Below are 27,875 nucleotides of genomic sequence, written 5' to 3' on the forward strand. Positions count from 1 at the left end.
ACATATTTCATAACAAAATTATTATATTTATTCAATTTGAAAAATAAATGTATTAATTTATGAGATGTGTACAACTGAATCAAAATCAAAGTCTCATAATACAATTAAATCATAATCAAAGTTTCATGCCTATAATTACACCAAATCATAGATCATTTATCACATTGCATATTTTGAAAAAGTATATATGTAAATTTGATATTTATCATTTGTGAACTTGAAACTAAAAATCAATTATGTAAATATTCTTTAAAATTTTAAACTAATGAAGTTATCCTATTTAAATATGTACTTTTATTTAGAATTCACATTATATTATTCTAATTAAAATTAGTAAAATTTAAATATATATTTTTATTAACCAATTTAAAATTAAAAGTAATTAAAATTTTTATATCTATGTAACCTTTAGTAATTTATTTTAATTTTAAAAGAACTAAATATATAAAATTATAGTCAATGGGTTTAATTAAAGAATAGTAGTTTAACTTACAATTAAATCATTAATTTTTTTCTTTTCTCGAGAATGTTCGTGCATGAAGGGGAGAAACTGAGGTCTAATATAGTCTTAGAAATTGGAAATCTTGTAAGCTGGTAAGCTTTCTAATATCATTGTATTATCGGAATTAAGTAAAAGAATGTAGTTAAAAATTTCAGTTGATTATTGATTCTGTCTATTTTGAGTAAAGCGGCGGATAACCATTTATATCGCCTTTGTATGCAAAGAGATTATGATTTTTATGATAACGAATGGTCTCAGTTGGATTCTGAAATGGTTGTTATGTTGGATTCTCTAAGGAGACTTGTGTTATAAGGGAAAAAGGCTTAGTAGATGGATGTTGCGTGCCTTCAGATGAGTTAAACTTAGCTTTTAAATGAATGTTTCTATTGTAGTTAGTATTCTAAAAGTGATGAATCAACTCAAGGCTGAAGTGGAGGTAACGTGTTATGTGCGGTATGTTTAAAGATATACAATCGTTGAGTGTGTTATATTGAAAAATTGATGTATTGTGGCTGCGTGTGGTAAGATAGATAAATACTCATTTGGTAGTAAGTTATCCAGGATGAATGAATGAAATGTTGGCATAATGCATGCTGTGAAAGGATATGGGGTAGTCTGGCTGAGAGTAATTATGACTATGTTGCTTGAATGGTATGATTTAGCGCATTATATGTCACATGATAGACAATATTTGTAGGCTGAGTGTTTGAGTATGTTATGCATTATATTTATGTGGCTTTGAGGGAGGTTTAGTTGGATTGAGCCAAAAATAGAGATTCAAAATTGTACAAAGAACGGTGCACACCATTATATGAGAGCCCCTTGTGTGGGACGTATAAGAGTACTTAGTGGGACGAATGGATATCCATGGACATGGCAATACCGTATATGTGGAAGTCCGTGAGGACTATCTAAAATGTGGGAAGCTCATCAAGACTATCTTTTGTGGAAGTCCGTCAAGACTATCTAATATGTGAAAAGTTCGCCTTGTGAGGAAAGTTCACCAGAAAAACATAATTTCACCTTATGTTCTTTTGTATGAGTCCGCAAAAAGGTGATTTATTATTTTGGGTAGGCCATTGTGCATGTGCTAGCAAATAAATTAAGGCGAATATAAATTATGACGATCCGTCGGCTTATTCTTACAGTTTTGCAGCTACCGTAATTGTGGAATTCATTTTGGTGAAAGTTCCAAGTGCGGTCAGAGATTCAAATCTAAATTTATAAGCCCGCATGCTAGTAGCACATCCTACGATGGATCCCACTGTACAGGCAAATTGTATGGAAGTCACATTATATATGACAGTCTGCTAGGTTCTTTTGAGGACAATGCAAGGGTATTCTCCTATACTTCTGAGATGAAAGAACTGTTCATTCAATTAAGTACTGTATCTGACTATGCGGTTGAAAGTAAGGATCCACCTACTGGAGACCATTAAATCAAGCAATAATAATGGTTCATGGTGGAGGGTATTCTCTATGATCTACCCTTCACCATAGGTATGACACAAGATAGATGCACGAGTATCTCTCTTAAGTATGCAAGTGAGAATTCGCAAAAAGTATTTTGAAAAGAACAGCGAAAGGGTCCGCAAGGGAAATTATGGAAGAAAGGATTGGCGGAAATTACCCGCCAACATACCAACGTCTCTACCTTGGCATTCTTGATTATGCCTCAACGAAATATCACTACTGGAACCTATTCAGTTAAGGCTACGCAAGCAAGATTTGACGGACATGCTCTTACACCAGCACAGCCATGTGGTTTTCCAATAACAAACTGCTAATTCAATAAATGTTATGTCAATCGAACATACCATTATGTTGCTATGAATTGCAAGTAAAAAGAGGAATTTGAGAGTTTAAGAAGGTATCAAGCCAAAATCCGCCGAGCTAAGACAGATTGTCTCTTAATCGTAGTGTGCATACGATGGGACAGCCTTGAGGCAACGCCTCAGGTCTTAGATGTAATTTTAACTAGCTGCATCTAGAAGGTCTCTTTCCAACTTAGTCAAATGGTCAGTATGTTGAAGATTACTTGTAAAATATCAGAGGTTCTAGCATAATTGGAAGTAAATTCACGTACATTGCAAGGTTCATTAAATAATTGAGATTCTATAATACTCATACTACGTGATTATAAAACTCAATTGCATGTGGCAGGAACGATTAGACAATCGTATTCTATTATAGATTGCATTAAGTTCAAATGGCGGAAGAAAAAATACATATAAATATGTTATTAATCAAGAATGTGTTAGAAATTTCAGATCTTGAGCATAGCACCTCATAGTTCGGATCCGACGATTGGGTCGGATATAGGATGTTACAATTATAACAGTAAATATATATAACTGTAGAGCTTCAACCAATACTTGTGACGTCCAAAAAATGGGAAAACATTAAAAATTTTGAGCATTCTTGAGCTATATGTTCTCTCCTGATTCAATAAAATCCAGATTCCATACTGGTTTGTAGATACTGTATAAGTTTAGCTTCAGAATCAAAAACATGTTCATTGACCAACTCCTCTTCTCGGATGAGTTGCAAGACTTCAGTTCTAAAGCAAAAACGAGGATCAAGCAGCAACAGAGCAAAACGAGAGCAAATGCGGAAGTTGCTCTCTCATGGGAACGAACATGCTGTCAGCTACAGAAAGGTACTTCTACATTTTGTGCAGTCCGATTTGAAGATCAGAAGATATGGAAATGAGAAGCGGTAAAGAGTGATCCCATACAGCTTTGAAGACTCGTCTGCGATGAGCTCGGATTGATTGGGATGGCTTGCAAGCATTGTACCTAATATCGAAAATGTGAATATCAGGGTCAGCTGAACCCGACGAGAGGTATAAACCATCAGGAGACCAAGCTTGATTGATAAGAGCCGAATGAGATTCACTGCTTTCTTGCTTCCACCCAAATGAATGCAGTTCGGCATACATCGATCTAATATCATAAAGCCGGAGCTGCCTTTCATGGACCCTGCAAAAAGATACATCACATTGTTTAAAACTTTGGAAGGTAAAGTTATAGAACTCTTTTAACAATATATGCCTCGCAATATGTATTCGAAGGGTCATATTACTATACCAATATGCATAGGCTACAAGCACTTCCATGAGCAACAACGGGCCAAAGATATCCAAGATTTAGATAGGTATAAATACTATAGAAGTTCTTGTACTAAGAGTCAGATTGCATTTTGCCCCCTTTACTCAAAAAATTGAGCAAATTAGTCATTATACATTAGTATTAAAGAGTAAACCAGTCCTTCTGTTAAAAATTTCATACATTTCTACGTTTAAACACTAGTATGGTTAACGGAATAACCAAACTGTTACACATGGTGTGCCATGCATACCACATTCTAACGTACAATGACCAATTTTTAACAATAGAAATAGATGGAATTTTTAATACAAAAATTAATTTGCTCTTCGATCTAACATATAGGGACTATTTTACTCATTTTTTGAGTAAAGAGAGCAAAACACAATCTAACTTCCAGTACAAGGGCTTCCATGGTACTTTTAACAATTTAGATATTTTAAAATTATGAACTGCAAAACTGATTACAATACCACAATTATGCACAACAGCCCTAGTGCCTAACTCAATGTATCCAAAATGAAGGTTCTAGGAATATGGTTTGAAGTGTTACGGGTTTATTTCATTACCAATATTCAAAAAGCACGAAAGGTTAATGGTCAACAAACATAAAGAAGCTTTTCTGGTCACAGAACAGATGTTTCTTACCCAGTTTGAATCATGAATAGATTGAAGTCACAAGGATTTGGTAAAACACTCATGCATTTACTTTCTATTAGATACTTGAAGTCCACACGTCCAGCAAGCACATCGAACCCAACAATTCTTTTATCAGCCCCGGCAGACAGTACAATCTGCTTTTGCTGCATCCCTGCAACTCCCATGACAGTAGAAGAATGTAGAGTTCTATGTAAGGTCTTTGGCTTCCATACGTTCTCATCTTGCTCGCCCCAAAGCACCACCGCATGATCACTGCCACCAGTAACAAAACAGGTATCTTCCCAGGGCATGAATGTTATGCTGTTGATGATACCTTTAACATGAGGCTTATCCTCTAAGTACGTTACATTGGATCTCTGTCATTGCACATGCAAGAAAAACGATAGTTGACTTTAAATAAAGATAGGCCCCTACTAAAATGGAAAACAACTGTTTTTACTAAAAGAATTACAGGTTATATTGTTCTTAGGTAAAAATACCATGGAGGCTCTTGTATTTTGCATTTTGCTTTCTTCACTCAAAAATTGAGTAAATTAGTCCCTGTCCATTAGATAAAGAGCAACCTGATCTTTTCTGTTAAGAATTCCATCCATTTCTATTGTTAAAAACTAGCATGGATGATAGAATAACCAAACAGAGAAATGTGATGTGCCACATGTACCTTATGCTGACGTACAAGGGTCAGTTTCTAACAATAGAAATAGATAAAACTTTTAACAGGAGGACCAATTTACTTTTTTATCTAATATACAAGGACTAATTTGCCAAATTTTTAGTAGAAGGGGCAAAATACAATCCAGCTTCTAGTACAAGGGCCTTCATGATACTTTTACCATCTTCCATAGTCTCAATACATCCAAGAATATATTATTTCTAAATAAATTCATATATATATAACACTTACCCCTTCTGTTTTCTTAAGATTTAGTACCGATATCTGAGAATCACCTGCATCAGCAGTGTATACAGAAAAAAGGCTGTTTCGATGTGGATGCCACGCCATATCTTCTGGCCATCTTCTCTCTCCCGATGATACACAACTTGTGGTACTAAGCAAAGAAGCGGATGATCTGAAGTTCAACGCAAATAAACAAAAAAAGAACAAGAAAACCTTAGGTCTCAATTGATACAATTGATAAACATATTTGCAATAAGCAACAAATCACAGCCTGATCTAAACATGTCAGTTCTGCAATGTACTCATAAATGCCATCAAAGCAAAAAGTATGAAAAATTAATGAACATGCCACTCACAGCCTAAATCAATAAAAGTACCATAGAAGCCCTTGTATTGAGAGTCAGATCGCCTCTGCCCCCCTTTACCCAAAAAAATGGACAAATTAGTCCCTATACATTAAATCAAAGAGTAAACTGGTCCCTTCTAATAAAATTTCCGTCCATTCCAACTGTTAAAAACCAGCCTGACTGATGAAATAACCAAACAATTACACGTGGTGTGTCACAAGTACCTAATGCTAACATACAGGACTAGTTTTTAACAATAAAAAAGAATAGAATTATTAACAATATGACAAACTTGCTATTTGATCTAACGTACAGGGACTAATTTGCCCATTTTTTGAGTAAAGGGGGCAAAATGCAATCTGACTCCTAGTACAAGGGCCTCCATGGTACTTTTACCTGCCTAAATCATAACATGAAGGGGAGGAAAAAGGATCAATGAATCATACCGATAAACTTCAGAAGAGCTCAGCCTAAAATCAACCTGATATTGTATTTTTCCATCGAGAGTCAGAAGATAAACCACTCATTTCAAAAATGGTGCATACAATTTAGGCCTTAACCACAATTATCCTTTTCCTCCATTTCACATGCTCTAACCACACTAACCTTATCATGCTAGCTAAGGTACTTAAAAGACAACCCTCCCCTTTTACCCAAGGGCAGAAGAAATGTCACAGTTAACACCTTTCGGCAAAATGAATGCTTCACTACGTCTATCGAATGTATCATATTCATAGTCCACCATGGATATAAAGATAAACACATGTATCAAATGCATACCATGATATAATTTGAAGATCAATTATATGAAAATTTTGCCTTAACTCACCCTCTACCTTGAATTTGCCACAAGTTGACTAATCCATCCAAAGCACTGCACATGATCCAAGACACTAGAAAAAATAAGATCCTAGAATATAAAGAAACTATAAATTTTGCATGCTTAATAGTTCAAACAATGAAGTGCATGGGGCCTTCGATCATGCTCCTAAAACAAAAGTTTTCTCATAATGAAAGGCATACCTTCCGTCTCAATTATTAAAAAAACATACCTGGTTACAAAAAGCTGATCATTCACCGGACACACAGCAAGACTTCTCAACTTTCTTTTGTGCTGACTTGGGATCAAATTGCTTGAATAGGATCTGATTAATGTTGGTGAAGAGCTACTTTCAACCAAGGGAATCAAGTCCTTGTGTTCCTTTTTTTCTATAGAGAAGAAAGTTTGTAATGTTCAAGTAAAATCCAACATCGAAATAAGTAATCAAAATCTAGTTCAAGGTGATTGACTTACCAAACTTCCTTTTAGTTCCTCCATCTTTAATTTCAACAACTTCCACATCCGTAGTAGAACTTGTATTAGATTTCTTAGCTCTTTTTCTTACAGCCCTATTAGAGGCAGCAGTTTCTTCGAGATCAATGATAGTTTTCGCAACTAACCCTTCCGGTTTTATAGGTTGTGAAATCTTGGGACTTACGTTAGGTATTATGAGTTCCGTTTTTGGTTGCAATAGGTTTTCAGAACCTATATTTATATGTTCAGGACTGACTATTCTCTGCTCTACCCTCACCCTTTTAGTAGCCAACAACGAAGCATTAGATGATGCCAAGAAACGTCGACCTCGAAGGCGAGCCAATTTAGATTGTGAATCTTGAAACCTCTCCTCAGCTTCAACAAGCTATGTTTCAAACAAGCAAGAAGAATAAAACAATAAAACAAAGCAATCTGATATAAATGCATAGTAAAAGTACTATGGAGGCCTCTTTACTAGGAGTCAAATTGCATTTTGCCCCCTTTACTCAAAAAATAGGCAAATTAATCCTAGTAAGTTAGATCAAAGAGCAAATTAGTCCTTTTTGTTAAAGATTTCATCCATTTCTAGTGTTAAAAATTGGCATGGCTAACAGAATAACCAGACAGTTATAAACCAATTTTTAACAGAAAAAATAGATGAAATTTTTGTTAGAAGGACCAATTTACTCCATGATCTAAGTACAGGGACTAGTTTTCCCTTCTTTTAGTAGAAGAGGCAAAATACAATCCGAGGGCCTCCATAGTACTTTTATCTCATTACAACACACTTGCCAACAAGATAAAAGAAACAACTTTATTAGCAAGCAATTTGGTTCACTAACAGTATGCCTCTAAACAACATTATAAGCTATGTTTCAAACAAGCAAGAAGAATAAAACAATAAAACAAAGCAATCTGAGATAAATGCACAGTAAAATTACTATGGAGGCATCTTTACTAGGAGTCAGATTGCATTTTGCCCCCTTTACTCAAAAAATAGGCAAATTAATCCTTGTAAGTTAGATCAAAGAGCAAATTAGTCCTTTTCGTTAAAGATTTCATCCATTTCTAGTGTTAAAATTTTTTATTAGGAGGACCAATTTACTCCATGATCTGAGTACAGGAACTAATTTGCCCTTCTTTTAGTAGAAGAGGCAAAATACAATCCGAGGGCCTCCAAGTACTTTTATCTCATTACAACACACTTGCCAACAAGATAAAAGAAACAACTTTATTAGCAAGCAATTTGGTTCACTAACAGTATGCCTCTAAACAACATGATAATCTCATAAACCCATAATAAAATATTTAACAAACAATGAAAAGATAGTTTCTTTGTATTCTACTACTGATAACAGCTCATGAAAAGTGGTAAATTTTATCAGATTGGTCCGTTCACTTCAATGTCACTTATTTAAACTTTTGTTTCTCAAAAGAGAAGGCATTAAAGCGTACATAGTAAAATGGAAAAAAATAATTAAAAATATGAAAATTCGAAAGAGAAAAAACTACTCTTTTTTTCATCTATTGTTTAGTAAAATTGAAAAATGAGAAGAAAAAAAAATTAAAATATTTAACTTACATCTGTCATTTTTCTCCTTTTATTATTCCAATTTAAGATTTATTCATTTTTACACAAAAAAAATTATTTTTCCACAGAATACACTCAAAAATTATTTTCCACCAAAAAAAAAAAGAAAAAATGAAGGAAGAACCTGAGATTTGTAATAGGAGACACGTTGGCGAAGAAGTTCAACTTCTTTGGCGCGATGTTCCACTAAAGCCACTAATGCTTCTTCTTGCTCTACTAAGTCGTTTTTGTCTTCTTCATACGCTTCTTCTTGCTTAACTCTCTTTGAAATCATTGAACCGTCGCTCATTTCTTTTCACTTCTTCTTCACCTCACAGTGCCACACCTTCTCGGCTTCCTCGACCCCAAAACCCCTTTGGTTTTCCTTTTCTTTCAAGTTCACATATTAGGGCGCGTTCTTGGTCTAATTTTTAAATGTGATAATTGATGTTTAATTGATAATATTTTAAAATAAAAAATTTAATTAAGTGGTTAAATTAGATCGATAGTGGAATCGGCTAAGCTATTGGTTTATTCCGATGGTTCAATTCTCGTTTTTATTTGTCTAAGTAACACAACTACTTTTTTATTTGTTTAAATAACACAATGTTATTTGAAGCAACTTTAAGCAATTATTTTAGTTATTTCTATATTACTTTTTAACATTTTTTAATTCTAATTATCTCATTTTATTCTTTTATAAATATATAAATAATTAACCAATCATTAATTTCACTCAAGGAGTAGGTGATCAAAAGACTAATTTAAAATAATAATAATTTGATATACTAATCAATATAAAATCCTCATAATTATGAGAAACCAATTTAACACTAGATTTATCAATTCTGACTTGAACTCAAAGTATTTGATCCAATTACTTCAAATCCGAACCTGTTCAAACCAATTTGATCAAATGATGCAAAATACCGGAATTGAACTGAGATGATCTGACTCGAAAACTCAACTAACACAAAATAATTCAAAACTGAAATAACCAACAAATTTCAAAACCTTTGAAAAAGCAACCCAATTTGTCTAATTGACAGATCTAGCAAGAACTCAACTAATTTCCACGGCTAATGAAAGTATGAAACATCTGCAATTATCAGCCTCACCTTTGCCTCATTTTCAGACAAAAACCTCCTTAAAATTCCTGTTGCTGTTACTAACATAATCTGGCAAATATTGAAACAAGAATTACACGAAGATCTAATGCTTCTCTTATACAACATTTTTCGAACCAAGTTGTTATTTTTGGGTCTTAGTTCGAGGAAAGAAAGCAGTTCACCATAAAGTAGTCATCCAAGTTGTATGTTACAGAACATAGAAATAAGAGAGGACATACAAGAGACCAAAAACAGAACAAGAATATACTTCCATTAAAGGTAAACAAATAGCTTCAAAATTCCACAACTAGAAAACTTAGATATGCTGTTTCTTGCTCTCTGTATCTCTCTCTCTCTCTTTCTCTGTAAGCAATTACACCCCAAATAGACCAAAACCAGGGATTATACGGATTTGAGAACCCCCGGGGTTAAAAAAATGAGATTCACATAATTCAGGTACAAAACTGAAACAACAAAGGATTCCCTAAAGTTGGTGCATAAGCCCTGGTACTTCTATACAACATGATACCCTTCGGTCATAAGACTATCCAAAATTTGAAGCCCTCATTACGCCAGTCTTTATACTCATAATGGCCTACGGGCTTTGATAAAAAAACAAAAATTTTCAAGTTTAGTTTTGGTTATGCATCTTGCTTTCTGAAACTGATTCTCTATAGCCAAAAAAGAGTCATCAGTCCACCATCAAATACAGAGTATTGTCTACAAAAGTTCTAGTACTCTGCAGTTAGAGATGGATAAGTGGAGTGCTCAATCAGAATCTTTGGAAGAAACCAACAATGAGTCGACCCCATTGGGAAATTCCTCTGTGTTAGCTAAAGTTGAAGAACTACCTTGGCGGTGGCTCTCGTCATTGCTAGTTGTTCGAGGTCTCCTTGGTCTTGGTCGAATATTGGTACCCATAGGAAATGGCTCCTACAAAAGCAAAGTAGGAATTAAATACTCAAAACATCCATCTCCATTACAGAAACGAGTTTGTTTAGGTAAAAGTACCATGGAAACCCTCATACTAGGAGTCAAATTGAATTTTGCCCACTTTACTCAAAAAAAAGAGTAAATTAGTCCCTATGCATTAAATCAAAGAGTAAACTAGTCCTTCTGTTAACAAAAATGGATGAAATTTTTAACAAAAAGAACCAATTAGCTCTTTGATCAAACATACAAGGATTAATTTGCCCATTTTTTGAGAAAATGGGGCAAAATGCAAATTGACTCCTAGGACGAGGGCTTCCACTGTAGTTTTACCGCTTGTTTATGGTGTCAAGCTAGCTTACCTGATCACCAGCATTTGGGCCATTAGTGTGAAAAAGAATAGGGCGACATCGTTTATCTTCATTCATCAAGCTCGAATTCTGGAAATGAGTAATAAGAGCAGCCTTTCCCTGGATCCTAGCAAATGCAATAGACGCAACCTTTTCACTGTTGAACTTCTCCCATTTGTTGCCATTGAATGCCTGAAAAGATATATTGGTTTAACCCGAAGGTTTGATTTATCAAAATATAACCACACAACACACATGCAAATGACAATATTTTACAGAGCTAAGAGATATTAGTGTGAGATATCATCCATTTATCAAACCTTATAGAAGGGAACAATATGTTGCGGGTCAATCATGTTGATGAAAGCATAGCCTACATTGCATTTATTCTGACAAAAAATAATTATTTGTAAAATTTAGGTTAGTAACATTGAACTACAAGTAAATGTAGCACAACCAAGCATGTATCAGAATGTCGAGGATGGAAAATGCTTAAAGGACCAATTGAGTTACTTGCCTTGAAGTCAATTGGCAAATAAATAAAATCATAAGTTCCTCGACAGTGCTCATCAATGGCTGCCAGAAGCATCTTTGAGGTATACCTGCGAAAATAAACATTTAAGTTTTTCTTAAGTTGATAATCATTTTGAAAAAAGAAACATAGGGAAAGGACAAGCAATAAAAAATCCAAAGGATGAACATTAGCATAACATCACGTCAAATTCATTAAGCATTCACCACCTTCGCTAACTCACTTCAACATATTACTATAAATGGTGAATTTGAATGAATCAGAACCAATATATCAAGTAGTCAAATAGAAACTACATTGCAAAATTAGTGATGCATCAACAATTAGTCCATTTTGTAGCAACAATGAGATATAAAGGCAAAGTGCTGCTAATCATCACAGGCTATCTGCAACTTTAAGATAATTTATCGCACAGTTTTCTTCAAGCATGAGAAAGTTCAAACAGAAAAAATATTCTAAGAAATAAATTATTGAATAGTAAATAAAAATAAAAATTCAAGACATTATATATAAAGAGTAAAATGTCTGAGGAGCAGTTCACATACTTGTTGGGTATATTTTTAATCATAAGCGTTGTTCTGCTGTCTTCCCCGCGTATGATTCGGTCAATATCAAGTTCATATTGTTTTTTATCAGCATTACTAGAATTTGATTCATTTCTGCGGTATGAAAAGTTTCTGACACGATCATTAGGAGAATCAAGAGATGCGGGCATAATAGGGTTCCTGCGAGGGAAAAGGTGGCGCATCTGCTGAGGAGAGCGTACCCCACCAGTTTTTGTCAAATCCATGCAATTTCCACCAACATGAGAAAAAATGTTGTGGGAAGCATATTCCACCGGATGTGATAGCGAGCTACTAGGAAAGCCCACGCTTCCAAGAGATCCAAGGGGAAAACCTGAAGTTTCAGGAGACTCCCCGATATAAGGATGCCGCTTGTCCCAGAATGCAGAATTAACTGGTGGCGCTGAGCCAATGTGGTGGTGTACAGGTGATCCTACATTCAACATTACAGAAGGAGCCCTAGGAAATGCAGGGATATGTGGAAGGCGATTAGCATGAATGCCATTAACAAACAATGGTGAATTTGGCCAAACCATGGCAGTTGGCAGATCTTGCTGGTGCGAGTTGGAGTTGTTCCACATGTAATGGTTTCCATTACGTGACAAGCTTCCATTTCCAGATGACCCGAACACTAGAGAATTTATTAGTAACACAAAGTTAGTTTTAGGAAAGTAAAATCCAAAGCATAAGTATCATAATTGAATTCAAGAATAAAGAAGAATTACATTAGTCAGAACTTTTAACATAATAAATTGTGAGCTTTACAAAAAATATTAACATACTGAATTATGAAGTTCCTATAAATTCACAAAGAGGTGCAACAAAGATGCTGGAAAACAATTTTAATTAATATTAGATACCATAATCAGCTGAGCTTACCCCCTGCATTAGGTTGCATTAGGTGCCCATTTGACCTTGCTCCTCGAATATGCCTATTATCAAGTCCTTCAGCCATCATGGGACTGCTGCTGCTAGCCATGTCTATTATGGTACAAGAGGAGTTGAATGGAATACCATTGGCTAAGCTATCATGATACTCAGGTAAAGAATGGGGATGGAAACTTGGTACACCTTGGTTAGCAAACTTCATTTCATCTAGAGAGTGGTCGGGCTCCCGAAAGCTTAAGGGTTTTCCTATCGGTGACACTCTTGCTGGAGAGGCTAAGTTAATCGGAACACTAGAACTTCGATGAGTTTCAGCAAATGTACTCACAGGTGCAACAACCTGAGTAGACCCATTATCCATGCAGCCAGATGCAGTCAATCCTGGAGAAACTGTCAGAATGAGTATATGAAGCAACAGAAACATTTGCTCTGAAACAACAGTTTATAATGAATTGATCAGGTGGCAGAAATTTAAAGGGAAATCATACCACAATTTCCCGATGATAACTCATCAAAAGAGCTTTTGCATAGGTTAGGTTCATCTTGCTCTGACTCAGACTGTTGCGTAAAGCTGCAAAAGGAATTCTGATGTACTATTACTTGTAGAGGCCACAGAAAAAAAGAACTTTTTTTTTACTAAAAGAAAAAAGAATAAGGAACGGAATACAACTTAGAAGCACAAAATGCAAATAAGCTATCCCAAAAGTTACCAAACATGATTTACCAACTCCATATTCATATTGAAGTAGACAAGTAGCACAGCATCATCATGTTAAAAATAAAAACAAATTCCCACTTTCAGGAGCCAAGATCATGGAAAGGGAGAGAACAAGTTTATGATGTTACCATCCAATGCCCCATAGATGGCTTGGTTCAATTTTGATCTGCTTCCCAGCAATGTCACTGCTATTCAGTGCTTGAAAAGCAGCTTCTGCAGCTCTAACATCATAAAACTCAATGAATTTGGGATTATGCTTCTGCGGAGTTTCATGGATCTGCCACAAAATTTAACCACATGAGATACATTATCATCCCAAACATAAGGGAATTGTGAAGCCGAAGGAAATTGAGTGAACCCTTTACTTCTTTAATTTCTCCAAAAGCACCAAATATTTGTTGAAGTTTATCGGATGAAACAGAAGAATCAAGGTTGAAAACCACCAGCGCCCCATGGTTCACATCTTTTTCAGATTGGTTTTCCTGAGGTCGCAAGATTTTGGAAAATAAATTAATAAAGCAGCAACATGTCACATGAAGATGAAAAAAATTGGACAAAACAAGGTTGTAAGTTGAAACAACAGAGAGTAACAACAATAAAAGAAGACATAACCATCCAGAACAAATTGGTTGAAGCCAAACCTTTGGAATTGAATAATGTATATCAAGTTTCCTACGCCTCAATGATTTATTCTGCAGAGCCCTCATTGCATTTTGGGCTGCTCTTATATCATAATAAGAAATCATAACAAACCCACGATGCTTGCAGGCAGTATAGAGAGTTCGAATATCTCCATATTGCTGACAGAAGAAAACAGGTTGGTCAATTAACTTACTAGAACATGTACCTTTAAAACGAGATTTGATGGATTTTCTTGCAGAAAGTCTCAATAAACAATGTATCAGATTCAAAGGAACACGAACCTCAAATAGAGTCTTTAACTCTGAGTCTTCGACATTGCTATTAATGTTCCTAACAAAAAGTGTCCTAGAAGGATGTTCACCATATGGATGTTCACCAACAATTAAGCCATTTGAACCCCCTTGAATGTTGAATACTCTAACAAGATCAGAATTCCTCGGAACCATGGATACACGATCATCACCTTCTAGTTCCATTCCTCCACCACTGCTGAATAGGTCAAAGTCTTCTAATTCATCTCCTTTACTGTCTAGAGTATTAAGTCCCAAGTCATCAATCACCCCAGATAATAGATCATCTTCATCAGGAAGGAGATTTCCGATAGTCTGTGCCTCAACTTCTTCCATAGATTTGAAAGGTTCTTCCTCAACGTGTGGAGCAGCTGAACTGGCATGTTGACAAGATAGATCATTCCCTAATAATCTCACTGCATAAAGACAAAAGCAAAGCAAATCACAGATAAAAAAATTATTAATTGTATGCTAATGAAAAGAAAAAGACAGTGAGTAACCAGAAAAAATTGGGGGAAAAGGAATCATTGCAGTGAAGAACGATATCAGCCATGGTTTTCAGTCAGATGGGAAAATGTCCTACTGGGATGAACCTCTAGCAGAGAAAAAGGCAAATAGAGAAATACATGTGTGTGTGTGTGTGTGTCTGAACAGATTGATAAAATAGACAAACCAAGAAGTGATTAATTAACAATTTCATATTTTCTTTTAGAAATTTTAGCATGATATGGTAGGAAATTAATAGTCATCAATCAAAAGATTCAACACATAAAAAGCTATATAAGCATCTGATATCAGAAAATCAAGAGAGAAACAGTGCAAACATGGAATGCAAAAGTATCTTGACGCATGAGTCCAGACACCCATAGATATGCACAGAAGCTTGATGCATGTGGTAAAAACACTTACACTTTCTATTAAATACTTCAGAGAATGAACTTGAAAACAGGCTACTTTCATGCTGGATCACATTGCCATAGGTCCTGTTTCTATTCAAGTTCTCTGCTGGTTTTGTATACAGATTTGACATTGATTTAGGATGGTGATTCACAGAATTCCATGAATGCTCAGACAAATTGGTAATTTCCTTCCAACCAATGCTTAACTTTTCTTCTTGATCTCTGGCCAAATTTGATGGGGGTTGTTCCATATAGTCAGTAGACAGTTTTTCCATCGGAGATGGACCAACAATCTTGTCTGCAAAGACCAGAATTTTTTTTACACAAACAGGAAACAAACCATGCAAAAGGTTTTTTAGAGAGAAAAGTACATTAAGTTTTCATTTTAAAATATCCAAGATTTAGGAATGATATTCAAAGTTTTACATGTGACACCAGCAAAAATTCCATAAAACAAGAAACATATTGCTAACAAGAATAAGAAAAATAAGTGAACTTACTAAACCAATCAAGGTTAATATGCATGTATGCTATCTCAAGGGATAAACCTCATGTTCCCAGAGAGATCTCACAAGGGGTGAATTCTGACAATAAATACAGCATTTGCAAAAGGGGAAAAAAAACTAAGACCAACACCAATTGTTGGCTCTCAATTACACCGAGTATATCATACACTTTTGGAATTAATATATTTGCAGTATTCACTCAACCATAAAGGTTAATGGTGATTCTTAAATACACCCCATACGTCATCCCTAGGTCAAGGATGCATATGTCATCGTAGTAACCAAGAGACTGAACTGGTCATCTATTAAGTTTAACAATGACAAAAGCTACAAGTTAAGTTTTTCTAATCTAAGCCTACAGGCAAGAAATTGACAACCAGTTTAAACAGTCAATGCATTTAAAATAAACCAATTAGAAGCAGAGAGAACAAGCAATTCATTTGTCCATATCTTTGTTCTCACCTTGATTATCAGACATTGTATTCGGCTTCCAAAATCCAACTTGTCTCTGCCCAATGGAAGTAAATGTTAAACAACATGAAATGAATTACTGTTTTTTGATACAGTGACTTGAAAGCTTCAACGAGAAGAAAATGTTCACAATTCAAAAAGAAGCACATACAGGAACCTTACAATATGTCCAAAACAAGACACCAAGACCCACTAATAAACTCAAAATATAAAGAAAAATAAAAAATTGGGTGCATCATTTTTCCCTACAATACCTCAACTGGGAGAAGAATGTCTTCTAAAAAGTGGGATGATGCCGATGCCGATGCATTACTTTGATCCATGACCTCGAATGGCATTTTTCAGTTTTAACACCAGACAATCTGAAAAACTGAAAGCTAAAAGTCCAACATTTGCCGGTTGCAACTCCACCTGACTTGATGGACCTATATCAAAAAACATTCAACAACCAGCAATTCCTAGTCAATAAACTTGTAAGTTTTCATAAAATAAAGATAACACAACATTGCAAGAAGTTCAAATTTTGAAAGAAACATGAATTTACTAATTTAAATTCTAAACTCTTTCGTTTCAATATATCAAAAATCTTAGAAAGAACAGAAGATAGACACAAAAGCTACCTATTTTCTTAAAAATTTGGCAACTTAAAAGCATTTTTAAAGGAAGAATAGGCGGCAGTGGGTTTTTTTTTTTTTTACTTGTGGTAATTCAAAAAAAAAATTGAAACATGTAACATTAGAAGGACAGCCACTTACCTACCAACGACCAAATGAAATTACCCCCGTTGGGTTTCCAAGAACAGGTACATGTTGATTATGGGGAACTTAATTTAAAAGTGATAAAAGAAATATACATGATGCTGATTAAGGTGAATTTTCCATTTGCGAACCAAAAAAAAATTACAAATTTTTTATAAAAAAATCATTAAATTCCCAATATTTATATTCTAGTTTCCTTTTCTTTTCCCTTTTTCCCACGACCTTTTTGTAGGCAGCTAAAACAAAACAAATGATTTATGCAACTTCAACCCTGAAAAGAAATTTGTTAGCTACAGCACCAGTTTAAACTTTAAACCCAACTTGCATTTCTTAAATTTGACCAGATCGAGGAATTTAGTCATGAAAAATGCCTAAATTCTGAAATTATCCTTAAAAAACCCAAAATTGTCAAAGTTTGACCTCAATAAAACAGAAACCAAACCTTACCTTTTGAAGCCAAAACAAAATTTGTTCAAATTTCTGCAAGCCGTTTCATGAATTGATACCCAGGTCGAAAGCAACACTCATTCAATTTTTTTTTTTTAAAGAGCAATTCCGAGAGAGATAAAAGGGTAAAAAAAATCAAGGCATAGAGGAAGAAGACAAAGCAAGGGATCTCATCATCTTTTTCCCTGCATTGCAAGCCATTACTCGCCACAAGAGAGAGAGAGAACACTTTCCCCTTTTTTTTTTTTGTTGGTTTTTTGTTTTCTTCTACAAAACCATAATTACATAACCATTTAACATCAATTTGAAAAAAAATGAAATTCAATTCTCTCGGCAGCTTTGAAAAAAAAGGAACAACTACAAAATTCTGACGATCAGAAAAAGCGAAATTCCGGCGAGATTTGATTCTCGCCGGTCGCTGAGTTTTTCTTTTAAAAAGAGAAAACAGGGAGAGAAACAAGTTTAGATTTTTGGATTTTAGAGAGAAATATATATAATTAATTAATTAAACGGGATAAAAAAAAAAGTGTTTTGCTTTGTTAGTTGGCTTTGAGGGGAAAAAGAACATAAAAAAGAAATAGGCGCGCTGGCGCAACGGCTTTTTATATTTTGTTTTTATTTATTTATTTACATTCCTGAATTAAAAAAATAAGGTTAAAACTTCTCATAAATCTGAAATTAGTTCATATACTTTTATTTCTAAAAATTTACTCTTTCTATTTTATTATTTCAAAATTCAGATGTAACGGTTAACATTGTTAAACCTATTTTGTTAAATTTAGGTTTATTTTAACGTTATTTTTTTAGTTACATTACTATTAAGTGAGTTTTTTTTTATTTCAAAATATCATACAAACGAATTTAACAAAATAATAATAATGTTAACAATTAAATTAGAAAAAATAAAGGGACTAATTTTCTAGAAATAAAAGTATATAAATTAAATTTCAAATTTGTGAAGAGTACAGGGACCTGTTGCACATTTTAACCAAATAAATAAATAAATTTCGTCCCTTAAAAACGACCATAAATTTTGGTTGTTAGTAGTAACCGCGTTACGGCTCTATTCTTTGTTGAAAAATATTACCGATATAATAAATTGAGCTGCTTTTTTTAAATATATTTTTAGAAATAAATAATATGATTAATTTCACTAAACGAGGTCTCAAACTTTAAAATATTGCAATTGAATTTTTTAAATATCAACCTAGGTACCAACATAAGGGACATAAGTCACATACTTACAAGTATGGTTCCACTTAACTTATATTAGGTTGGTGGTTTGAATCCCCGCTCCAAAAGATTTGTAGAATCAAACTAGTAGCCAAACCGATTAAACCATCAATTCTCAATTTAATTAGTCCAACCGATTTTAGCTAATTCAATTGAATGAATTATTATAAATATTAGAGAAAACTAGTTCACCTATCTATTTAATTGGTCCAACCCCTTATTCCATACTAGTACCTCAATTGGTTCCTAGTCTAATTTTGAAAATAGTGCCTTGAGCGCAAGTGATTTACATAATTAAGGTTACGTGCTACACCTTACAAGTTGTATCTCTACTAAACGAGATGCTCCCCTTTTCATGAACCCTTTAAGGTTCTCGACAAAAGAGTGAGACAAAACCTCAACACGAGGACAATACATGCTGTTATTAGGGTTTGGTTGGCTATCCAGTGGATGACACTTTAAGGGCTTCTCTTGAAAGAGTCAACCCCCCTCAACGATACTAATACTTTAAGGACTCGCTTAGATTTTTTTGTTGTATAGATAGTAATTTAGAATTTGGATCATAATTGAAGGATGAGTAATGGAATTATCCCGAAAACAATAATAATTTGTTATAATTATGAAGAGAATTTTTGTAGGTAATTATGAACTGCTTCGTTTACATTAGAATTGATAATTAATCTTTCTTATATTTAACTTTGTTTTCTAATAAATTTTTATAAAAATAATAATAACAGATTTACGAAATCAAGCAAAGGCGGGCATAAGTATTTGAAGGCGCCAGCCAGCTAGTTTCAACTTTCAAGCCGGCGCCATCTAGTTTTGTAAAGCTCCGCGTATAAGATTTACGTCCTTGTCTTAATTTTCCACGTGTCATTCATCTATTAGTACTTCAAATACGCCTAACATGATTTTTTGATAAGAGCAAATTTTACAATAAAAATAATAATACTATTGAATTTTATTTTTATTTTGTATTTTGTATAAATAGAATAAATGTTTTAAATGAAATATTGATGCATAGTTGGGGAGTGTTTAGGGATGCCGACGGAAAGTGGTTAGGTGATTTTTCGATGCAGTTGGAAAAAGATTCAATTTTTAAGATTGAGGCAAAAGTCTTACCCGGGGGTCTACTTTTATCATGGAGAAAGAGTTATCGACAATTTGAAGTGGATATTAGTTGATCTTAGTTGGCGGACCCGTGGATAGTTACTTGGCTGAATTACGTTTTGTTCATCACTTGTTGAGTCGAAACTAGAAGGTCATTGTTCGTCATATTCCAATGTTCAAAATTGAATGTGTTAAAAAATTCTGTTGTTGATTATATGGCCAAGTGTATGGCGACAAAGTTTCACATAAATTTATTGGTTTGAAAACCCCCCGCAATCAACTAGAAGCTTAATTGAGATGAATTATGTTACTTCTTTGAAAAACTAGTGTATTATTTGGTTTTCGCTTTAAATTGTCTTTATCTATCCAAAAAAAAACGATAAGAGTTTAAGTGCAAAATAAAATAAAATAAATGAAGAGATTCTATTACAAATTGATGTGATGCATCTAAATAATCACAATCAAAATTAATATTATCAATTGGAATATATTCAAAATTAAATTAAAATAAATTTAATCCTCTCTTAAATGATTAATAAAATTACACATTAACTTCCAAATTCAAAATATATATGTTTAGTCTCTTCAAAAAATGATGAAATTACAAATTAATACATAACTTAAAAAATCTCGATCACCTAAAAAAATTTTTGAATTTACCCAAGAATAAATTTGGACTATCCATATAAATTGAAACTTAAATACAAAATTTTAATTTTATCATTTAACCAATACCTCGTGACGGATAAAAATTAAATTTTAATAATTTAATTAAATGTTAATTTAATATTTGGGGGTTATCTCTTGGTTGGCTTTTTTTTTTTAATTTTAATTTATGTAGTGGAAAGTGATGTGTATATAGATCATCCAACAAACATTCATTCCAAGGATGTAATGGAAATGGGAATGTTATAAATTATTTTTATAGAAAAAAAGGAGTCAAAGAAATTATAGAATCTTTGAAAAATATAAGGACCTTTCATGAAAAAGGGGAGACTTCAACATAATAATCTTTTAATCCTAAAGCAATATAAGAATGTAGACAACTCCATGAAACCATGGATATGATTTCTTAAAACACTAAATAAAATTAGGATCATATTTGCTACACTTTTATTTAACCATCAATTGGGTCATTTAAATTTATTTAAATCTGTTTCTGAATTTTAAAATTCTCACCTTCAGTAAATAATATAATGTTGATTGAATTGAGGTGATAGAATAAATTTGAGGGGTTTTTTTTTCTAAATATAAATTAAATTTGATTAAAAAATAAAAATTCCAATTCAAATAAATATTTTCGTAACTATATCGGTGATTGAATCAATTAGGAAATTAGAGAACTTTGATTTAACCACCAGTTTAACCGAATTTTTAATTCTATTCAACTAATTTAATTAATTCACGAATCAATCAATCAACATCTTATTTCGGATCAAAACTCAGATCAATTATCAATCCAAATTTACAAACAGTTATTTAAACTAAAAAATTCCAAACTTTAACTAGACCTAAAATTTAAAAGCATATTAAATTAATTTCATTTTCCATAAAAATTCAAAATTAATTTAATCATCCTAAACCCTAAGAAACCTAAGAGAATTTAAATTCAAAAAAAATCTTTATTTGCATCTAACATGTCTGATCCCAGTTCAATTACCACCACAAAATCAATAAGATGTCTAAAATCCCAAACTTTAATTAGACCTAAAATTTAAAAGCATATTAAATTAATTTCATTTTCCATAAAATCCAAAATTAATTTAATCATCCTAAACCCTAAGAAACCTAAGAGAATTTATATTTCGTATCTAAAATGTCTCATCCCAATTCAATTACCATTGATTGAATTTTCACCTTCTTTAGCAATAATTTAAGTTTCAATCGTAATTGAACAAAACAATATATCTTTATGAAATTATTAGTAAAAAAAAACTATAACAAATAATATAATTTTGAATAAGGTGATTAGCAATTTCGAGTTTATTTTTTTTATTTAAATCCCATTTATAATAAAATCAAAATTTCAATCCAAATTAAGAGTTTTATAATTAAATTGGTGATCAAACCAACTAGATTATTATTTTTCGAATCGACTGGTTTGATTGATCTAACTGGTTTATTCGGTTCGATTGAATAAAGTATTAAAATTTAAAATTTAAAAATATATTATTTTAAAAAATAGAGAAAACTAACTCAACCGCCTATTCAACTGATTTTTTAACCCAATTCAATTGAATCCCAAGTTAACCAATTCCACATATTATTCAGAACCAAAATCTTGACCGATTAGTGATTAAAAAAAATACCAGACTTAAATAAAAAAAAGCATATTAAATGAAGTCCATTTTCCATAAAATAAAATAAAATAACAAAATTAATAACCCTAAACTTAAAAAGAAAAAGCAAATAAAAAAAACCCCAATTGAATCAGCACCACAAAGTGAACGGAAAACCTAAATTAGGCAAACTTAAATGGACCCCACACATTAAAGCATGAAATAGTATAAAGTTCCATGTATGGATCAAATTTATGTCCATCGTTATTAACCTAATCCATTGTCCATTATCCAAACAAAAAAATGCTTAGAAAAATACAGCATGGCATGTTCACTTTTTAAGTACCTCTAATTATGGATTCTAATATCTTTTTCAACATGCTTTTGTCGGTTCTTTATTCCTTTTGATTTCCATTTTATATATATTCCTTTCCTCTTCAATATTCATTAATAATTTATCTTATCACAACATGGTGGAATATTTTATATATTTCACAGTTTTTATTGGTTGTATAAACAAATATTTTTAAAAATAATTTTATAAGTTTTTAAACTTCAAAACAATTAAATAAAAATAATTTAAAAGAGTTTAAAACATTTTATTTTTGTGGTTGTGATTATTAAATATTTTTAATTTTTATTTAAATAACAATATTTTTATAAAACATACTAACAACCGATGCACCGTCTGAGATAGTTTTTATTTTGTATAATCGTCAATTATGAGGAAAAATAATAAAAATATAATTCATTTCTTTTCGAATGTTTGTATTCAATATTATTTAATAAAATCTCATTGATTTTTTTTATTCTTAAAAAATAAACATAACTATCCGTTCACAAAAACAACCTTACACGTATACTTGTTTTGAACTTTAGGATTAATACAACTAATACTTAATTAACTAATTTTCGGTTCTGCATCAGTTATGGCTATTTCGGCCTATGCATATTATTCTAGTAATAAATTGATAAAAAAATCTTTTTTTTGCACCGCTTAAATTTTCAACCTGTACCATCACACCAACTTGTTCTACCCTATTTTGGTTGCATCGATCAAAATATTGTGTACAAACCGGTGTAAAAATAAAATAAAAATTTTAACTCTTGTCCAAAATGGTAATAAATAATAAAAATTTAAAAAAGAACATTGTACATTGACTTGTTTTTGAATATTTTATATTTAAAATTTATTTAATATCATTTATTGGTTATTTCTAAATATTTTTATATGCATATATTAATTTTTTTTCCCAAAAATACGACTAAATCCAAAATGATACACCAAAACGGACCAATACTAATACACATCAGTTCCAATAAAAAAATGATGCATCCACTAGTACAATATGAATTACTTTGAGTAAAATTGTAAACCACATCAACCTTAAATATTTTTATATGCATACATTAAAAATTTTTTTCCCAAAAATATGACTAAATCCAAAATGATACACCGAATTAGACCAATACCAATACACATCAGTTTCAATAGAAAAATGATGCATTCACTAGTACAATATTAATTACCTTGAGTAAAATTGTAGACCAACATTAAAAAATATTTACTTGTAATGTTTTAAAGTGACTTGGAAAAGAAAACCAGACCAAAATTCAACATATTTCAAAACGCGAACAATGACTAAATTACTCAAATTTTTTTCAAGTCACTTTGAAATACGACAAATCATCATTTTTCTTTCAACGTTCTATTGGATACAATTTTACATATTTGCTTCAAAATTAAATGTAAAAAAAAAACCAAACTAAATTATTCGATTTTATAGTAGAGAGATACAAAGACTCTCAAAGTAGTTTAACATATACAAATTTGACACTAGCATGCAACTAGTAAATAGGTTGTATTACAACTTGAATTACCATTAAACATAAGTTTTTACAAGCTTTTAGTGTGTAATGACATATAAGTATAGTTCAGTACTTTCAGGTAAGAGTTGGTTATGCATAAAATCTCCTATTAAGAGAAACCTAGAATCAAAGATCGGGGATATTCACCATACCGTCGATACCCTTGTCCTCTTTTCTAGGTACTTTCTTCCTCTTCCTTTCGGATTGGGGTTCTTTTGCTTTAAGCTCATCGCTGTAGGACCTCAACGAGGCAGCTAAATGTTCATTTCTATGAGCTGAAAATTGAAACAAATATGAGTTGGCTACTTCTAACCTACTGATACGAAATGGACCTCAATGAGACAGCTAAATGTTCATTTCTATGAGCTGAAAATTGAAACAAATATGAGTTGGCTACTTCTAACCTACCACTACGAAATATATCTCAATGAGTCAGCTAAATGTTCATTTCTTTGAGCTGAAAGACGAAGCAAATATGCGTCAGCTACTTCTAAGCTACCAATACGAAATGGATCTCAACGACGCAGCTAAATGTTCATTTCTTTGAGCTGAAAATGGAAGCAAATATGAGTCGGCTACTTCTAAGCTACCAATACGAAATGGACCTCAATGAGGCAGCTACATATTCAATTCTGTGAGCTGAAAATTGAAACAAATATGAGTTGACTACTTTTAACCTACTGCTACGAAACTGACCTTGATGTGGCAGCTAAATGTTCATTTCTTTGAGTTGAAAATCGAGAGTGAATAGGTTTTTTTGTTTCTGTAGCTCTGAACAAATATGAATTGGCTAGTTCTAACCTACCAATACGAAATGGACCTCAAAGAGGCAGCTAAATGTTCGTTTCTGTGAGCTGAAAACCAAAGTGAATAGGTTTTATGTTTCTGTAGCTCTGAACAAATATGAATTGGCTAGTTCTAACCTACCAATACGAAATGGACCTCAAAGAGGCAGCTAAATGTTCGTTTCTGTGAGCTGAAAACCAAAGTGAATAGGTTTTATGTTTATGTAGCTCTGAACAAATATGAATTGCCTACTTCTAACCTACCGATACAAAATGGACCTCAATGAGTCAGCTAAATGTTCATTTCCATGAGCTGAAAATCAAAGTGAATAGATTTTATGTTTCCGTAACCCTGAACAAATATGAATTGGCTACTTCTGACCTATCGATACGAAATGTACCTCAATGAGGCAGCTAAATGTTCATTTCTGTGAGCTGAAAATCAAAGTGAATAGGTTTTTATGTTTCTGTAGCTCTGAACAAATATGAATTGCCTACTTCTAACCTACTGATACAAAATGGACCTCAATGAGGCAGCTAAATGTTCACTTCCATGAGCTGAAAACCAAAATAGATTTTATGTTTCAGTAACCCTGAACAAATATGTATTGGCTACTTCTGACCTACCGATACGAAATGTACCTCAATGAAGCGGCTAAATGTTCATTTCTGTGAGCTGAAAATCAAAAGCGAATAGGTTTTTATGTTTTCTGTAGCTCTGAACTAATAATGAATTGGCTACTTCTAACCAACCGATATGAAATAGACCTAAATGAGGCAGCAAAACGTTCATTTCTGTGAGATGAAAATCGAAGTGAATAGGTTTTATGTTTCTGTAGCTCTCAACAAATATGAATTTCCTACTTCTAACCTACCAATACAAAACAGCCCTCAATAAGCCAGCTAAATGTTCATTCCTGTGAGCTGAAAATCGAAATGAATAGATTTCATGTTTCTGTAGTTGTGAACAAATATGAATTGGCTACTTCTAACCTACCGATACGAAATGGACCTCAATGAGGCAGCTAAATGTTCATTTCTATGAGCTAAAAATCAAAGTGAATAGGTTTTTATGTTTCTGCAGCTCTGGACAAATATGAATTGGCTACTTCTAAGCTACTGATACAAAATGGACCTCAATGAGGCAGCTAAATGTTCATTTCTGTGAGCTGAAAATCAAAGTGAATAGGGTTTTATGTTTCTGTAGCTCTGAACTAATATGAATTGGCTACCTCTAACCTACCCATACAAAATGGAACTCAATGAGGCAGCTAAATGTTAATTTCTATGAGCTGAAATCGAAGTAAATAGGTCTTATGTTTCTATAATCCAAACGAATATGAATCTGTTACTTCTAACCTATCGATACAGAATAGGCATGCTCTTTCTCTCAAAATAAGTCACTACTTTAAAGATGAACAAGATTGTCACTAACAATAATACCACAAAATAAGAAATACTTCCAAAAGCATTGTTTGACATTATGCACTCACCAGAAACTATGACATCTGTCATGGTCACAGATTTACGACCGGCATGGTGTGCAAATAGTTCAAGGTCCTTTGCCAACTGACCTGCAACTCAAACAGCCCAAACACTTCATTAAATCAAGCAATCATTTTTCATAATAATATCAAACAACACAAAGGGTTCTATAAGCAAATGCAAATTTCTCACCTTCTGCAATTGATAATGGTTACTGATTGTAGTTATAATACCACAGGTATACTGAGAATATAAATATACAATCACATTCAATAAAGCTTGAAATTATATGATAATTATACCAAATGCCTTAGTGCTCAAGCACCAACGAACGCCAAGTCTCAGCGGTGTCCGATGGTACCCAATTTCATAGGCCATCAGGTGCAAATGGTGCTCGAACACCAAGTATTACTAAGGCATTCAGAATTTTGCAGAAATAACTCCTAAATTGTTAATAACTAGTTCATAAATGTTCTTAATATAATAGCAAGAAATATCCTCTATGGTTGCCTTCACTGTAAATTGACACAAAATCTTAATAATTGCTTCTTTCAGCTTCACCGTTAAACCCAATAAAATAATGAATTGGAATACTAAGATGCTTCATATTCAAAGAAGGAAGTAGAAACAACATAAAAGAAAACCGATTCACGAAAATAGAGAATTTAAATAGTAACGAAAAGTGAGGTGTTTTACCGATGTATTTGAAGGCCAAATCGGCAATACAAGCTACTATCGGTGGAGAAATTTCCATACCGCTTCTCTTCGCTGCGACAATTAGTTGAAGATTTGAATTCAATTTAGTCGATTATGAAAATTATTTAACTAGAAAAAGAAAATGCTAAGAAGCCAAAAATAAGAATAGAAATTGGGTCGAAAAAAATGGACCTTCGGATTCGGCGATGGAAATAGCGGAGAGACGAAAGCGATCTCTCAAGAGATCGGAAACTGAATCGTCTTCTTCCTCTTCTTCTTTCTCAAAATCGCTCCTATTATCTTCGTCGACTTCCATACTTCTTTCAAATCTAGGGTTCAAATTTCCCGGTCTTCTTCAGTACACCATCTGATGAGAAGATGGAGAAATGCGCGGGAATTTGATCCAGGCGTACGGTTTTGGGCCCTTGAAGACTCCTATATCTTGGGCTCCATCATGGGCTGCTTTTATAGTATGGTTTTAAAAAACCGGTTAGACTATCAATTTTCGGTTCAATTTTTTACCTAATTTTAATTAAATAAATTATTAAAATTTTATAAAAATGTATATTCAAAATTATAAATTTGATTCAACTGGTTATTATCCCGATCCAATTGATTCCAAATGATTCACTCAAAAATCGGTTCAACCCCTTTATGTGTATCGATATATCAACTAATTCCCGAGCCCCAGTCCAACTAGTCCGATTTGGTTACGGCAGCCTTGTTTTATAGAGCTCTCAGTAAAAATTCATAATGATTATTAACATTTTGTAAAATATTAGCTTTTTTTGGTTGATATATTACAAATTAGGAGAGGAGTACATGGATTGAACTTTGAAAACTAAAGGTATCAACACATAGCTTCAGTTATTATCGCTGATGATGTTTGAGATTAGCCTCAAATCCATCTCAATATAGTTTTATTTGATATATTTTTGTG

At 32.9% G+C, this 27,875-nt stretch overlaps 3 protein-coding genes across 6 annotated transcripts; all 3 read right to left on the reverse strand.

Moving 5' to 3' along the window:
- Positions 1-2,719: 2,719 nt before the first annotated feature.
- Positions 2,720-9,048, reverse strand: LOC107953587 (protein tipD). Its single transcript, XM_016888935.2, has 7 exons — positions 8,524-9,048; positions 6,809-7,193; positions 6,567-6,723; positions 6,344-6,388; positions 5,174-5,339; positions 4,258-4,625; positions 2,720-3,483 (listed from the first exon to the last, which is right to left on the reverse strand). Exons 1-7 carry the CDS (start codon positions 8,686-8,688, stop codon positions 3,168-3,170), a joined length of 1,602 nt encoding a protein of 533 aa, XP_016744424.2. The 5' UTR covers positions 8,689-9,048; the 3' UTR covers positions 2,720-3,167.
- A 693-nt stretch (positions 9,049-9,741) lies between these two features.
- On the reverse strand, positions 9,742-17,959 carry LOC107953586 (protein MEI2-like 1). Of its 4 annotated transcripts, none has more exons than XM_016888930.2 (15): positions 17,479-17,959; positions 16,528-16,698; positions 16,265-16,310; positions 15,307-15,594; positions 14,389-14,813; positions 14,107-14,265; positions 13,831-13,947; positions 13,594-13,742; positions 13,236-13,318; positions 12,742-13,137; positions 11,845-12,493; positions 11,285-11,369; positions 11,088-11,156; positions 10,780-10,959; positions 9,742-10,420 (listed from the first exon to the last, which is right to left on the reverse strand). In XM_016888930.2, the coding sequence occupies exons 2-15, from the start codon at positions 16,609-16,611 to the stop codon at positions 10,256-10,258; spliced, it is 2,895 nt and encodes a 964-aa protein (XP_016744419.2). In that variant the 5' UTR covers positions 16,612-16,698; positions 17,479-17,959; the 3' UTR covers positions 9,742-10,255. The 4 variants fall into 4 exon arrangements, with proteins under 4 accessions (XP_016744419.2, XP_016744422.2, XP_016744420.2 ...); XM_016888933.2 differs by having other exon boundaries at positions 12,742-13,128; positions 17,479-17,958; XM_016888931.2 differs by lacking the exon at positions 17,479-17,959 and adding an exon at positions 17,029-17,450.
- A 5,891-nt stretch (positions 17,960-23,850) lies between these two features.
- Positions 23,851-27,389, reverse strand: LOC107953585 (protein MHF1 homolog). Its single transcript, XM_016888929.2, has 4 exons — positions 27,128-27,389; positions 26,936-27,007; positions 26,248-26,328; positions 23,851-24,244 (listed from the first exon to the last, which is right to left on the reverse strand). Exons 1-4 carry the CDS (start codon positions 27,249-27,251, stop codon positions 24,096-24,098), a joined length of 426 nt encoding a protein of 141 aa, XP_016744418.1. The 5' UTR covers positions 27,252-27,389; the 3' UTR covers positions 23,851-24,095.
- Between the last annotated feature and the right edge of the window lie 486 nt (positions 27,390-27,875).

Source organism: Gossypium hirsutum, chromosome D07 (genome assembly GCF_007990345.1).
Source record: "Gossypium hirsutum isolate 1008001.06 chromosome D07, Gossypium_hirsutum_v2.1, whole genome shotgun sequence".
Taxonomy (NCBI): Eukaryota; Viridiplantae; Streptophyta; class Magnoliopsida; order Malvales; family Malvaceae; genus Gossypium; species Gossypium hirsutum.